Raw genomic sequence first — 15,908 nt, 5'->3', positions numbered from 1 at the left:
AGTGCGCAAACGCGCAAGCGCGATGCGCATGAAAAAAAACACACTGACGAGAGGGGGGAACAGCTGCAGAGTCGATCTCCACAGCTGAGAGTGACAGCTGCAACACAGCAACAGGTGCAGAACATAGAAAATAACGACAACAAGAAAGAAGAGGGTAAAAAGAAAACAAGGAAACAACAGATGGTCAATCCAGAGGAAGAAGAAGAAGAAGAACAGAAAGAAATGGAAGAAAAAGAGAAAGGCAAGACAATGGATATATCTTTTTTTAAAGAATATATGGAATCAGTGAAAGAATGGCAATTACAAGAATTTAATGAGATAAAAAGAAGAATTAAGAGTGCAGAAGAAAAAATGAATAAAATAGAAATGGTCATATCAGAGATAGGAAAAAGAGTGGATAATGTGGAAGAACGAGAAAGAATCGTAAAAATGGAAGTAGAGAACTTAAAAGAGAAATTAGAAGAACCTAATAAAAAAGTTAAAGAGGCACATGAGCTGTTAGCTCAGAAGATAGATATAATGGAAAATTATAATAGAAGAAATAATATAAAGATAGTGGGCCTTAAGGAAGATGAAGAAAGCAAGAATATGAGAGAATTTATAAAAGATTGGATCCCCAGGGTCCTAGGAAGAGCAGAATTACAGGAAGAAATGGAAATAGAGAGGGCACATAGAACATTAGCCCCGAAACCACAACCGCAGCAAAAACCAAGATCCATTTTAGTAAAATTCTTAAAATATACAACAAGAGAAAATATATTGGAGAAAGCAATGAAGAAAATAAGAGAAGATAAAAAGGCACTGGAATACAAAGGTCAAAAATTTTTTTCTATCCAGACATAACTTTTGAACTCCTGAAGAAGAGGAAGGAGTTTAATACAGCAAAAACGATCTTATGCAAAAAAGGATATAAATTTATGTTAAACTACCCAATGGTACTTAAAATAGTTATACCAGGGCAACAAAACAGACTATTCTCGGATCCAGAGGAAGCACGAAAATTTGCAGAACAACTACAAAACAAGCAGAGAGATGAAGACATGCAATGAGAGTAAAAATGACCACGAACTATATGTATGTGTGTATATGGGTATATATATAGATGTGTATGTCTATATGTATATACATGAATGTATCCGTATTTAGAGGAAAATATATAGAGTATAGATAAGAATTAATAAGGGAAAGAAAGGGAATAGAGGGAATAAGGAGGGAATTAAAAGAGTGACCTTTGTTATATATGAAAATTGGAATCTTTTCCGGGGGGCGGGGGGCGGCTGGGTGAGGAGGAGTTACGGTCACTGCAAAATCAGTTGACACTTGCGAGTGAATTCGCAAATCCAAATGGAGAGGGGAGATGTGGTTGCCCAACAAGGGATAAAGGGCAACTCAGGAGGGGGAGGGGAGAATGGAGTTAAAGAAGTTTAAAATAGGAGAATAAGGAAAATGTTTGATGTTTTAGAAATGTTGTCTTATAAAGTGTTCAAAACAAGAAAGCAGAAATGGATAAGAAGGAAAGGTAATGATGGGGAAAGGGAAGATAAACAAAGTATAAAATGGCTACGCTGAACTATACGACTTTAAATATTAACGGAATACATAACCAAATTAAAAGGAAGAAACTGCTAAATTTACTGAAAAAAGAAAAAATTGATATAGCATTTGTGCAAGAAACACATTTAACTGAATTGGAGCACGAGAAATTAAAGAGAGATTGGATAGGACATGTAACAGCAGCGTCGTATAATTCAAAAGCAAGAGGAGTAGCTATATTAATCAGTAAAAATGCACCAATTAAAATAGAAGAGGAAATAATAGATCCAGCAGGGAGATATGTAATGATAAAATGTCAGATACATTTGGAGTTTTGGAATCTACTCAATGTATATTCACCTAACAAAGAAGATCAAAAGTTTATGCAAGATATTTTTTTGAAGATAGCAGATACGCAAGGGAACATATTAATAGGAGGGGATTTCAACCTTAATTTGGATTCAAATGTGGATAAAACTGGGAAAAAAATTAACAGAAAGAACAAAGTAACCAAATTTATAATTAAATCGATGCAAGAAATGCAACTTTTGGATATATGGAGGAAACAACACCCAAAGGAAAGGGAATATTCATATTATTCGGGTAGACATAAAACATACTCAAGAATAGACCTATTTCTGTTATCAGCTCGTATGCAAGATAGAGTAAGAAAAACAGAATATAAAGCTAGAATATTATCGGACCATTCACCCTTGATATTGACAACAGAGTTAGAGGACATTCCTCCAAGAATATATAGATGGAGATTTAACTCCATGCTACTTAAAAGGCAGGATTTTAGAGAATTCATTGAAAGACAAATTAAAATGTACTTTGAAATAAATACGGAATCAGTGAAAGATAAGTTTATACTATGGGATGCAATGAAAGCATTCATTAGAGGGCAAATAATAAGTTATGTAACCAAGATGAAGAAGGACTATAATCAGGAAACAGAGCAGTTGGAAAGGGAAATAGTAAATATAGAAAAAGAATTAGCAATGAAGGAAGACACAACTAAAAGAAGAGAATTGGCAGATAAAAAAATAAAATATGAAACACTACAAACATATAAGGTGGAGAAGAATATAATGAAGACAAAACAGAAATATTATGAACTAGGGTAGCATGGCAGCTTAAGACAGAACAAGCTAAGAAAATGATATTGGCATCAAGGAAAAAAGACAAACAAATCACATATAATCCAACAGAAATCAATGAAAACTTCAGAGAATACTATGAACAATTATACCAAACTGAAAACGAAGGGAAAGAAGGCAAAATAGATGAATTTTTAACTAAAATTGAACTAGCAAAATTACAAATAGAGGAACAAAATAAATTAACAGAACCATTTGAAATAGTAGAAATACAAGAGATAATAAAAAAAACTACCAAATAATAAAACACCAGGAGAGAATGGATTCCCAATAGAATTCTATAAAACATTTAAAGATTTATTAATTCCTCCCCTCCTGGAAGTAATCAACCAGATTGACAAAACACAAAGCTTACCAGATTCATGTAAAACAGCAATAATTACAGTAATACCAAAGCAAGGGAAAGATCCACTCGCACCAGCGTCATATAGACCAATATCATTACTTAACACAGATTATAAGATAATAGCTAAACTATTAGCAAACAGATTAGCAGATTATGTACCGAAAATGGTAAATCTAGACCAAACTGGATTTATTAAAAAAAGACAGACAACAGACAATATTTGTAAATTTATTAACTTAATTCATGCAGTAGAAGGGAGTAAAGCGCCAACAGTAGCAGTTGCTTTAGATGCAGAGAAGGCCTTTGACAGAGTAGAATGGAATTATTTATTCAAAGTACTACAAAAATTCAGTTTACCAGAGAAGTATATTAATTGGATTAAAGCATTATATAAAGGGCCATTGGCGAAAGTGACAGTAAATGGATATTCATCAAAGCAATTTAATTTAAGCAGATCAACAAGGCAGGGATGCCCACTATCATCCTTATTGTTCGCGTTAGCTATAGAACCACTAGCAGAATTGATAAGAACAGAAAATAATATAAAAGGGATAAAAAAAAAGACAAGGAATATAAAATCAGTTTATTTGCGAATGATGTTATAGTATACTTAACAGAAGCAGAACTATCAATAAAAGAATTATATAAGAAATTGAAGGAATATGGAGAAGTGTCGGGTTACAAGATTAACATAAATAAAAGCGAAGCAATGCCAATGAATAATGCGGATTTCTCAAAATTTAAGAAGGAATCACCATTCAGATGGCAAATGCAAGCAATAAGATACCTAGGTATACAAATAAATAAAAATCTCGGCCATCTATATGAACTCAATTGTTATCCACTAATGAAAAAATTACAGGGTGATTTAGAGCATTGGAAAGATTTACCATTAACACTAATAGGAAGGATAAGCTGCATTAAAATGAACATTTTCCCAAGGATATTATACCTATTTCAGGCATTGCCAATACACTTGACAGAGAAATTCTTCAAGGAGTTAAAGAAAATAATAAGGAAATTTTTATGGAAAGGGAGGAAACCGAGAATAGCACTAGATAAATTAACAGAATGGTATAAACAAGGAGGCTTACAACTGCCAAACTTTAAAAAATTATTATAGAGCTGCACAATTAAGATACCTATCAGATTTTTACCAAGCAAGGGAAAAGCCAGATTGGACTAGATTAGAACTAGATAAAATAGGGGAAAAGATACTTGAACACATATTATATAAATGGGATGAAAAATTGGTACAACGTAGGAGTTCTCCAGTATTACATCATCTGCTCAATATTTGGAAGAAGATTCATGTAGAAAGGAATAAAACAAATTATCAATTACCAAAACTAATAATGACACAAAATCAGTTACTCCCTTTTACAATAGATAACCTTTCCTTTAGAGAATGGGAGAAAAAAGGGATCAAAATAGAAAATAGAAATAGAAAATTGTTTTTCAGGAAATAGATCATTATCCTTTGAACAAATGAAAGATAAATATAATATAATATGAAAGATAAATATAATATAACTCAAGATACAGTGTTGGCATATTACCAATTGAGATCCTACTTGAAGGACAAATTAGGAAGCAGTCTTACGTTACCAGAGGGAAGTAGAAACATAATAGAGAAAACCTACCGGGGACATTTACTACCTAAATTAACGAAAGGAGAAGGAAATGAAAAGAATTGATTCAGTGGAATTTCTTGTTTATTTTTATTGAATGACAACATTGTTTGACTGGTTTAATGTATCTTAGATTTTGTACTTTAAATGAATGGGGGGGAGGTAGGGAGGGTGGGATGGGAGGAGGGAGGGGGGGAGAAAATGACACTGTATATATTTGAAAAGGAAAATGTATGTATCTTGGCAATGTGGTTTATGGTGTGAAAAATAAAAAAATTTAAAAAAAAGAAATTATCTAGAACAGCCATTCTCGGCAAGGGTCATGCAGTGACCCCACCCCCCCCCCCCGCCTTCCCACCTCCCACAGGACCACAGCACATTTAAAATGGGGGGGGGGGTGGTGATAGACTGAAATCACACAATATTTTGTTATGTAACCAGTATGAGAGAGGTGCAGAAGAAACCAACTAAATTTGACTGCATCACAGGAAAACTTTGAGCAGACTCCTAAGGGGACAATAGCCAAAAAAACAGGTTGAGAATGGCTGATCTCAAACTTAAAAATCATTATTATATAAATGAATTGTCCGTTAGCATTCAGGAAACATTCACTCAGCAATAAATAAATAAATGTTTTCTTGAAATGGATGTAGATCTATTTAGTAAGATACAGTTAATGTATAGAATTTCCAAACAGGGGTCCTGATCTACACTGATTACCTCGAGGAAAGCTCGGGGTAAGGGAGAACTCCACCACACCAAATCCAAGTTCCACAAATTTTGCTTATAAACTTGTGAACAGACACCACAAACTCAATATGTGCAAGTATGCAGAATTACAGAAAGATAGTGTACCTCTGTATCGAAACACTGTTGAAAGCATGAAGGCGCTAACTGATGTCAGCATACATCCAAAACCAGCAATGGCCACTGCGATTATCCTGTATTCATATGGAAGGATACCTAAATCAAGTAATGAGAAAAACTTTAATAATGCACTAGCAACTTCCCTGCCAGCTACTGCTGTCTTGCATTGAAAATCCAAAATAATATGTGACTTCATAGTACATTTCTTTCACCACTGTTGCAAAACCTGCAGGTTAAATACATGTGGTGAAACACAAATCTCTGCAGACACAGTGATTGAAGTAAAAACACAATGCTAGAGAAACTCAGCAGGTCGCACGATATACTTTATACAGATGGTCCCCAACGTGAATTTGAGTTCTGTCCTGACCAACTGGTCGGATCTTGAAATGGACATGGCGGATATATGTTACTCCAGGCCAACACGTTCTTAAATTGGAGCCGCGGTACTTCGTCTATGGACCATGCCGGTTGGCACTGGAAAGACCCATTGTCCACCACCACCAGCACCTGGCCTGCCTCACCTCCCCCACCTTGAACACTATGTCCACCCCTGCCCTCGTGTCCTGAAAATTGATTCGGTGGTAGTGGAGTCTCAGCGCACGCCCAGCCGTGGCCGCCACCATGTCAAAATAAACCACCCCTGGATCCCCGGGACCTGATGCATTATTTTTATATTTACATATTTTTTTTAAAAATTTAAATAGCATTATTTTTTGGTTGTCTGTCTTGATGGTCATAAGTTGCCTAGGTTGTAAGTAGGGGACCACCTGTATAGCAAACAAAGAAACATAACCAACCTTTTGGACTTGAGCCTTTATCATGGTATATCAAGGAATGTTGATGAAGGGGTCAAGGCCAAAAGGTTGGTTATGTATCTTTATCTTTGCAATATAAAGTACACTATTTGATCTGCTGAGTTTCTCCAGTGTTGTGTTTTTACATCTTAAATACATCTTCCAATGACCACGAAATATTATAAGGTATCATAAAATCCCGATACAATACCGAAAGACTGGAAGGTGGGTATTGTTGAGCTTTTAGTTAATAAAGGTTCAAGACTCTTTTCTTGTCCCATAAACAATGCACAAAATTTGTTTTCTTTTGTCTGTCTGATACAGGCCGCAAGGACAAGCCAGTCGTGGGTAAGTTACTAGAGGGGAGTCTGAGGGAAGGATCCACACGCATTTGTAAAGTTGACTGTTTTGGGATAGTCAGTGTGGTTTTGTGCCTGGGAAATCATGCCTCACAAAGTTGTTTTGAGTTCTTTGAGAGTTGACCAAGAAAATTGATGAGAAAGAGCATCCTCCACAGGAGAGAACCAGGTTCCTTGGAGTTTGCTTCATTAGTGACCTATCGTGGAAACATGACATCTCCTCACTTGTCAGGAAGGTGCAACAGTGACTGCACTTCCTGAGAGGACGGAAGCGGGCAAGCCTACCAGCCGCCATCATCTCAATCTTCTATGGTAGCTCTATCAAGAGCGTTCTGGCCGGCTGCATCAAAATGTGGTATGGATGCTGCAGAGAAATGGATAAGTAGTCAATCTAAAGGACCATAAGAGTGGCAGAGAGGATCACTGGTAGTCTCCCTTCCCACCATCAACATGATCTACTGGGATTGATGTCTGAAGAGGGCACGCGAAATCATTCCCCCCTGCACACAGCATCTTAAAGAGATACAGCGATATCAGAGCTAGCACCAACATGCTGAGAACAGCTTTTTCCCATGGGCAGTGAGAATGCTGAATGGCCAAAGGAACTACTCACACTGACCCTCCAAGACTCTCATACTCATGAAACATTATCTATTTATTTGTATATAAATACTTGTCCTGTATGTGTATTTTCTGCCTGCATGTGTATTATGTCTAGTTGTGTGTCTGTGTGTTTTGCACCGAGGACCAAAGAATGCAGTTTTGTTGGGTTATACTTGTGCAATCAGATGACCATGAACTTGACTTGAGCAGGCGATACATTGTCTACATGGACTTTAGCAGGTCCTTTGACAAAGGCAAATAAGTTGGTCCAGAAGGTCACATAGGCGAGAGAACCAATTGGATACAGAATTGGGTTGATAGTAGGAGAAAGTGGGTTGTAGCAGAAGGTTGTTACTCAGATTGGAGGCCTAATTCCAGTGGTTTGGCTGGGTCCATTAATGTTCACCATCTATATTAACAATTTAGATGACTATGTAGTTCGCATGATTACTAAGTTTGCAGATGACACCAACATTCCTGGTGTAGTAGACAGTGAAGAAGATTATCTGAGACTATAAAGGATCTAGAAAAACATGGAGGTATGAAACAAATTGGCTGAGCTAAAACTGTTTTGCAAGTGAAACAGAGATGTAACTAAGTTGTGAAAGGCCTGGATAAATAAGAATGACCCACTTCCTTTCAAGGAGGGGTCAGAAACCAGAGGACATAAATTTAAAATAATTTATAGAAATATTGGATGAGAGATGGTAACAGAGATCATTGCCCATTGGGGAAGCAGAGATAGGTGAACCCTAAATGCATTTAAATAGTTCTTAGCTGCTTACCTAGAGCTATGACCTACAAGGTTAGTAACTACAGTTGGAAGATAGGATAATATGGGTGGTTCTGTTATGACTTGATCATTGTATTCAAAAATCTTCCTGCGTTGTAATATTTTTTGAAAATCAAAAATAACAGAACTATCCAGGTGCAAATCAAAACTTGTAGAAGCTGGAAATGTATAATAAAAAACAGAAAATGCTGTAAACACTCAGCATGTTAGGGCTATATCTGTGGAAAGAACAACAGAGTCAATGTTTCAGGTCAAAGACCACATGGCAGAACTAGGAAGAAGACAAAAGGATGGGTTAAATAGCTAGACTTTTACACGGTCATACTTTTAACTGCTTTAAGTACCTATATCGTTCAAGGCATTGGGAGTTCAGATGGCCGGAACAGGTTGGTGAGTCCACGTTCGAGGTGTCTGGAGCTCAGGTGGGTGGGTGGGCGGAGTGAGGGTCTGCAGTTGGGGCTTCGGGAGCTCGTATGGGCAGACGGTCGGGGTGTTGATAGCTCACTTGAGTGGATGGTTGGGGCATCAGGAGGATGGGTAGGCAGGCAGTTGGGTCATCAGGAGCTCCAAAAGGGTGAGTGGCTGGGGTGACGGTTCTTGAACAGGGTGTCAGGAGCTCAGATAGGTGGAAGGCCAGGGCAAGGATCCGTGGTCAGCGTCAGGAGCTCAATGGGCAGTCTGTCGGGGCCAAACAAAAGAGGGGGGCCGACTTTTACACAGGTCATACAAAAACCACATGATTTTTAGCCAAAAAAGGGTGGAGCCAACTATTACACAGTATCGACAATTACACGTATATACAGTATAAATTCCTGGATGTCAACATCTCTGATCTATTCTGGGGCCTCCACATCGATGCAATCACAAAGAATGCTTGCCTGCAGCTGTACTTCATGAGGAGTTAAGGAGATTTGGTATGCCACCAAAGACCCTTGAAAATTTCTACAGGTTTACCGTGGAGAGCACTCTGACTGGTTGTATCACTCTCTGGTATGGAGATGCCAATGTACAGGACAGGAAAAGACTACTGAGAGTTGTGAATGGGCAGCGGCATCATGGGCATCAGCTTTCATTCCTTTGAGGACATTAACAAAAAGAGAGGTCTCAAGAAAGCAACCTCAATCTTCAAGGACACTCACCACCCAGACCATGCCTTCTTCACACAGCTACCATTGGGAAAAAGATACAGGAACCTGAAAACAAACACCCAATGCCACAAGGACAGCTTCTTTCCCTCTGTCATCAGGTTTTTGAATGGACAATGAACACAGAACACTAAAATTTTTGCACTAATTTATTTAGTTTTAAAAATGTGATTTATAGCAATATTTGCACCTGTGACGCTCCCGCAAAAATAACGAATTCCATGACATGCTCATGACAATAAATTCTGATTCTGATGGAAAATAAATTCCAGAATTCGCAGGATCATTCACGTTAGTAAAATAAATTAAGATTTCAGATCCCTATCCTATACCATATCAAGCCAAACACTTGTTTTTGTGATTTTTTTTTGCAAAGAACTTCTATGACTGCAATGAATTTCTAATGAATAGCTAACATTCAGTCAGGTGCACTTGTCACCTAGAAGTTTGAACTACAGAAGGACATGCAACTGGAACCAATGCCAGTCACCTAATTAAGTTAATGAAACTCACCATCAACAATTAACTTGAACTGTTCTTGTTCAACATGGCCATTACGTCTTGCAATACAGGTAAAAACTCCGCAATCGTCAAAAATGGCATCAGGAATATACAGGCTGGAATTGTCTCTGGACAGTTTATAAATTGACACTGCATTGATATTGCCTTTCATCCATTCAAAGCTGGTAACAGGCTCTGAAGAAATGCATTTAAGTTCGATTGTTTGATGAGCGCTGCTGCTATTAGTTGTTATTGTAAGTTTAGACAATACAGCTAGAACAGTAAGGGAAAATGTTAATGCAAAAAATATTATTTGCCTTGTAAAATCAATTTACTTAGAACTTCTTCACTTTGTTTGGTGAATTCATTTCCTACTCATTTTATGATAAGCAGAATATCATATCATTCCCTGGCTCACATTAATTAGTGAATTCAAATATTTAGAAGTATTTTCGTACATTACTAATTACCAAAATCACATTCAGTTCGCAAATACAAAAGCAAATTAGCAGAAAGTATCTCCTTTCCTCTAACAGTAGCCTAAAATTTGTTTATCTTTATGTTCCTTAGTTCCAATGCAATCTCACTCCCCAGGGCAGCACAACGCTATTACAGTGCCGATGAACTGGGTTCAAAGTTGGCACTGTCTGTAAGGAGTTTGTACATTCTCCCCGTGTTTGCAAGGGTTTCCGCTGAGTGCTCTGGTTTCCTCCCACTGGTCAGAAAACAACCTTCAAAAAACAACATTCAGGGATTCTAAGTTCATTGATGAACTTGGGGGGGGGGCATGGGTTGGTGGGCCAGAAGGGCCTTTTATGCATTTATGTATGTTTTAATGCTGCTTGACCTACTATTTCAACAGCATGATCTCCATTGCCACCTATCCATGCACTTCATTTCACTCTTCCCACACATTTCTTTGAGAAAAGCTATAACTAAAATATCTAAAAAATTCTCCAGTTTTAATCAATGTTTTCCCAGGATCATATCAACCTAGCTTGGTAGCTCAGTACAATAACACCGTCTACAAATTCGCCAATGATACCACGGTAGTGGGTTGTATAAAGGAAGGGGATGAGTCAGCGTACAGGATGGAGATTGAAAACCTGGCTGAATACTGCACCAACAACAACCTTGCACTCAATGACACCAAAACCATGGAGCTGATTGTTGACTTCAGAAAAGCCAGAGGATACAATCCAGTGATCATTGGGGGATCAGAGGTGGAGAGGGTGAGCAAATTTAAGTTCTTGGGAGTCATTATCTCGGAGGATCTTTCATGGACCCAACATACCAATGGCATTGAGAAGAAAGCATATGAGCACCTCTATTTCCACAGGAGTGGGCAGGAGTTTGGAATGACACCAGGGACCCTGGCAAATTTCTAGATGTGTGATGGAAAGTGTGCTGACCTGCTGCATCAAGGTCTGGTATAGGAACACCAATACCCCTGAGCGCAAACCCCTGCAAAAGGTAGTGGACACAGCCTAGGACACCACTGGCAAAACCCTCCCCACTATCAAGTACATCTAAAGGGAATGCTGCTGTCGGAGGGCAGCAGCAATCATTAAGGATCCACACCACCAAGTACACGCTCTGTTCTTGCTGTTGCCATCAGGAAAGAGCTGCATTCACGTTTAGGAACAGCTGCTAGCCCTCCACCATCAGACTCTTCAACAACAAACTCAATCAGGGACTCATTTAAGGACTCTTACCTGTGCACTTTATTGATTGATTTTCTTTGCTCTCCCTATATTGCAGTTTGTTAACAGTTCTTTTATTTGTTTTCATGTTTTCATTGTGCACAGTTTATATTTTGCACTACCAATTAGGGGTAATTCTGCCACACTAGCAGGAAAAAGGAATCTCAGGGTTGTATGTGATGTCATATATGAACTCTGACAATAAAACTGAAAATCTGAAATCTACTTACACTTGTAACCATACAAGAGGAAACCATGGCAGCTCACATTTCCCTCCTCTTTATTTTCTTGTTGCTCTCCAACCTATTCTCTTGCATACATAAACAGCAACCTGTTCTGCAACCCACCTACACTTGGATGCAACTAATAGCAATCTATTAACTTAGCACTGCATCTTCAGGATGTGGGAAGAAACCAACTACCTGGAGGAAACTAACGCAATCACAGGGAGGACAAGATAAAAGGCAGTTGGGAGAAGTCTGGAAACTACGAATCGGTGGGGCTTGCATCAGTGGTGGGAAAGTTATTGGGAAGATTCGGAAGGACAAGATTTATGTTCACTTGGAACAGCAGGGACTGTGAAAGAGTTGTAATAGTTCCGACATCCTGACCTTGTTACATCCATCACCTTGCATTTCTCTAGATTAAGCTCATCTCAGCCCACTTGACCAAAATGTTGCTATAATCCTTTAGCCTACAATTATCCTCTACAAAATCAACCGCTCTACAAATATTTGTGTCCTTTTAATGTACTGATGTGCCTCTTACAACCACATCCAAATAATTCATCTACAGTTTAAAAAAAACTGTTATCCGGAATTCAAGCAACCACAGAAAATTCATAAAAGACTACAACAGAGAAAACAGGCCATTCAACCTTTCTAGTCTGTGCCAAAACATTACTTTACTGCTGAAATATTACAGGTACTCGGCAAAAAAAAATTGCAGAAATAGGTAAAATGTACAACGGTTTAAATTTGGCACACCCTCACTGTTAATTTGGCAATTATGCTGTAACACACAATCTCAAGCAACCATAAAATTTACATATCCAGCATCATAGGTGCCAGAAACTGGGGTTTTGCTGTATATATTATGAACAGAAAGGGTCCCAGAATCCATGAAAAACAGCAAGTCCAACATATATAAACCCCCTCCCCAGTTCTCCTTCCCTGATCCTGTCTCCCTTCCTCCAACTCCTACACTTCCCTTTCTTCCATCAAAGACCTATCCTAAGCTTCTGTCCTTGCCCTATTACTTCTCAGCTTTCTCTTCCACCCTCCCACCTATATCCACCTATTACCTCTTGCTTCCTTCCTTCTCCACTCTGTTCCTCCATTCCTCTCCTCCCCACCCCACTATTTTATTCAGACATCTGCCTGATTTTCCACATTCCTGATGAAGAGCTCAGACCTGAAATGTTGATTACTTCCTATGGATGCTCCCTGACCTGCTGAGTACCATTTTGTGTACTGCACTAGACCCTGGCAGCTGCAGATTTGCACGTTTAGCTAAATTAGTACCTGGTTCCTGAACAAAGACAATTAAGAAGGCATAGTGGATACTTAACTTGCCTATTAGCAGAACACAAGAACAGAACCTTTTTTCATGCATTCTATCCGTTAGAATGGATAATGGTTAGGCTGTGGCTTGAGTCTTGAGTGCACAGGAAGAATGTGTGGACCAGACAGGATTGGTGAGATTATTAACCAAGATGCCATGTTAGGGCAAATTCTACAGGCTGAGCTTGGAAGATTTTTGAATAGTACAGGAATTTATGTTTATGGGGAACAAGCCATGAATGGCAGAGCAGGCTCGGCTGGCCAAACGGCCTATTGCTGCTCCTAGTTCTAAAACTCTCATGAACAGTGGATCAGCACAGAGCACCAGAAGGGGGAAAACATCCCGTTAAGAAGCACAGCAGCAGACAAGCAAGAGGCCCAGCGGCTCAGGGACTTGCATGGCTGCGGTCTGCTGGAAGGATCCATACATGCTGGGGGCAGCTGGAGACTGGAAGCAGGTATCAGATTCAAGGGCAAAAAGGAATCCCGAAGGGCCTTGGGCACTGAAGGATTCCTGAGTGTATCAGAGGTCTGGATCTGGAGTTCGGGTGGCTGATGGATCGAACAGGAGTCCGTGCTGCTGCAGAGGCTGCTGGAGGTGAATCCATGGACACTCAGTGTCTCTGAAGGGACTCTCTTTTACTTCTCTTTCTCCTATTATTGTGGTCACCCGGCAATGCTCTTGCAACTGGCGAAAGGTAATTTCATGTAATGTTGCATTTCTGTTTTTAATTACATGACTATAAATAGTATCTCATTTGATCTGATATACTTCAATTTTTGCCTGCTGTAAGGAAAACAAAGGTTCGCTATGTATATTACATTTTTATGTATTATGTGATAATAAAAGGAACCTTGAATCTTGTGTTACTTAGTTAGCATTGCAGTTAGCGCAACGCTATTACTGCACCAGTGACTGGGTTCAAATCAGCCACTGTAAGGAGTTTATACATTCTCCCTGTGTCTGCATGGGTTTCCTCGGTGTGCTCCAGTTACCTTCCACCTTCCAAAGATGTACAGGGCTTGTAGGTTAATTGAAATTTAGGAGAATGAGGGGATCTCATTGAAACCTTTTGAATATTGAAAGAAAGGCATGAACAGAGTAGATGTAGAAAGGTTGTTTCCCATAGTGGGAGCGTCTAGGACAAGAGAGCACAACTTCAGGATTGAAGTTTAGACAGAGATGTGGATGAATTTCTTCAGCCTGAGGGTGGTAACCCTGTGGAATTTGTTGCCACAGGCTGTTGTGGAGGCCAAGTCATTGGGTGTATTTAAGACAGAGATCGATAGGTTCTTGATTAGCCAGGGCATCAAAGGTTATGGGCAGTGGGGTTGAGTGGGAAAATGGATCAGCTCATGATTAAATGGCAGAGATGAACAGGTTAGGACTTTATTCTCTGGAACTTAGAAGAATGAGGGTAGATTTGATAGAGGTATTTAAAATTATGAAGGGTAAAAACAGAGTAAATGGAGGTAAGCTTTTTCCACTGAGCGTAGGTGAGATACAAACCAGACGGCGTGGGTTAACCAAATTACAGCACAAAAACAGGCCAGTTCAGCCCTCCTAGTCCATGTGAACACCTTCTCCCTCCTAGTCCTATTGACCTGCACTATAACCTTCCATACCTCTCTCATCCATCTACCTATCCAACTTTTTCTTAAATATTAAAATCAAGCCCACATCTACCGCTTTGGCCAGAAACTCATTCCACACTCCCACCACCCTCTGAGGGAAGAAATTCCCCCTCATGTTTCCCCTATAATTTCCCCCTTCAATCTCAATCTCGTTTGAATCTCCCCTGCTCTCAATGGAAAAAGCCTGTCCACATTTACTCTATCGGCCCCACTCATAATTTTAAGTACCCCTATCAAATCACCCCTCAATCTTCTCTGCTCCAGGGAATAAAGTCCTAGCCTGTTCAACCTTTCCCCATAACTCAAATCCTGCAACCCAGGCAACATTCTTGTAAATCTTCACTTGCAAGGGTGAAAGGGGAGTTGTTTAGTGGGAGTGTGGAACGAGCTGCCAGCAAAAGGAGTGAATGTGGGCTCAATTTTAACATTTTAGAAAAATTTGGACAGCTACATGGATGGGAGAGGTATGGAGGGATATGTCTTGGGTGCAGGTCAGTGGGACTAGGCAGAATAATAGTTTGGCACAGATAAGAAGGGCATCTTTCTGTGTTGTAATGTTCTATGGCAGACTCAGTGGACTATTTCTGCTATTATATCATAGTTTAACTAGATGAGGCTGGAGGCTAGGAAGGCAAGTGGTTCTTTGGCCTTAGTAGTGGACAGAGTACTAGTTCCCTTATGGTGGATTTGGGCAGCAGTTACGGTGCTGTATGTCTAAATTTAAAATGTAATCAAAAAAATAACGTTATAAGACAGGTAAGACACATTTTCCTTGGCCAATCGGCCAGAGTTAAGGGAATGCGCAGTTCGTGGGCCACCACGAACAGGTCGGGCCGAGTGGCCTCCAGCTTGCGAGACTTATTTGGCCCCAGAATCCAGGGTGGGGGGGGGGGGGGATCACGGCCAAAGCTTTATCTAGGGGCCTCACCTCGGACGGTCATCAAGCCCAGCAAGCAAACGGCCCCGCAGCTAAGGCGAGGCGGCGCCATGAACGCTGGCCGTACAAAATGGCGCCGCCCAACCGACACGAGGGACGAGTCGCCCGCGCGCCACGCGACCTTCCGCGGCATCCCTGTGGGAGGGACAGAGCTGTCGCTCAGCGTGCCCTCTGACCAATGGGCGCGGGGAGCTGGCTCGACTGCTCGCTGCTTCGTCCAATCGGGTGGCAGCAGGGCGGTGCAGATCTTGGCGCTGAGTCAAGCTCACTTCCTTGATAGATGTCTGGGCAGAGAACAGATAATATAGGAGAAAGGGGCTGAACGGACTCCTCTTT

The 15,908-nt window shown here is 39.9% G+C and overlaps 1 protein-coding gene across 3 annotated transcripts in view; it reads right to left on the bottom strand.

Annotated features, from left to right (window-relative positions):
- LOC138754805 (uncharacterized) overlaps positions 1–15,873 on the bottom strand; it is a 52,705-nt gene extending 36,832 nt beyond the window's left edge. The window contains exons 1-3 of one of the 3 annotated variants that reach the window (XM_069919645.1): positions 15,564–15,872; positions 9,748–10,008; positions 5,526–5,633 (exon numbers count right to left, since the gene is read on the bottom strand). In XM_069919645.1, the coding sequence (XP_069775746.1) occupies positions 5,526–5,633; positions 9,748–10,008; positions 15,564–15,705 (511 nt within the window). In that variant the 5' untranslated portion in view covers positions 15,706–15,872. Of the gene's footprint in view, positions 1–5,525; positions 5,634–9,747; positions 10,009–15,563 lie in introns of all 3 variants that reach the window. The other 2 variants (XM_069919643.1, XM_069919644.1) reach the window with 2 other exon arrangements.
- Positions 15,874–15,908: the final 35 nt, after the last annotated feature.

Source organism: Narcine bancroftii, chromosome 2 (assembly GCF_036971445.1).
Source record: "Narcine bancroftii isolate sNarBan1 chromosome 2, sNarBan1.hap1, whole genome shotgun sequence".
NCBI lineage: Eukaryota > Metazoa > Chordata > Chondrichthyes > Torpediniformes > Narcinidae > Narcine > Narcine bancroftii.
Note: the sequence above shows the minus strand (reverse complement) of the source record. Positions and strands in the feature narration are given on the sequence as shown.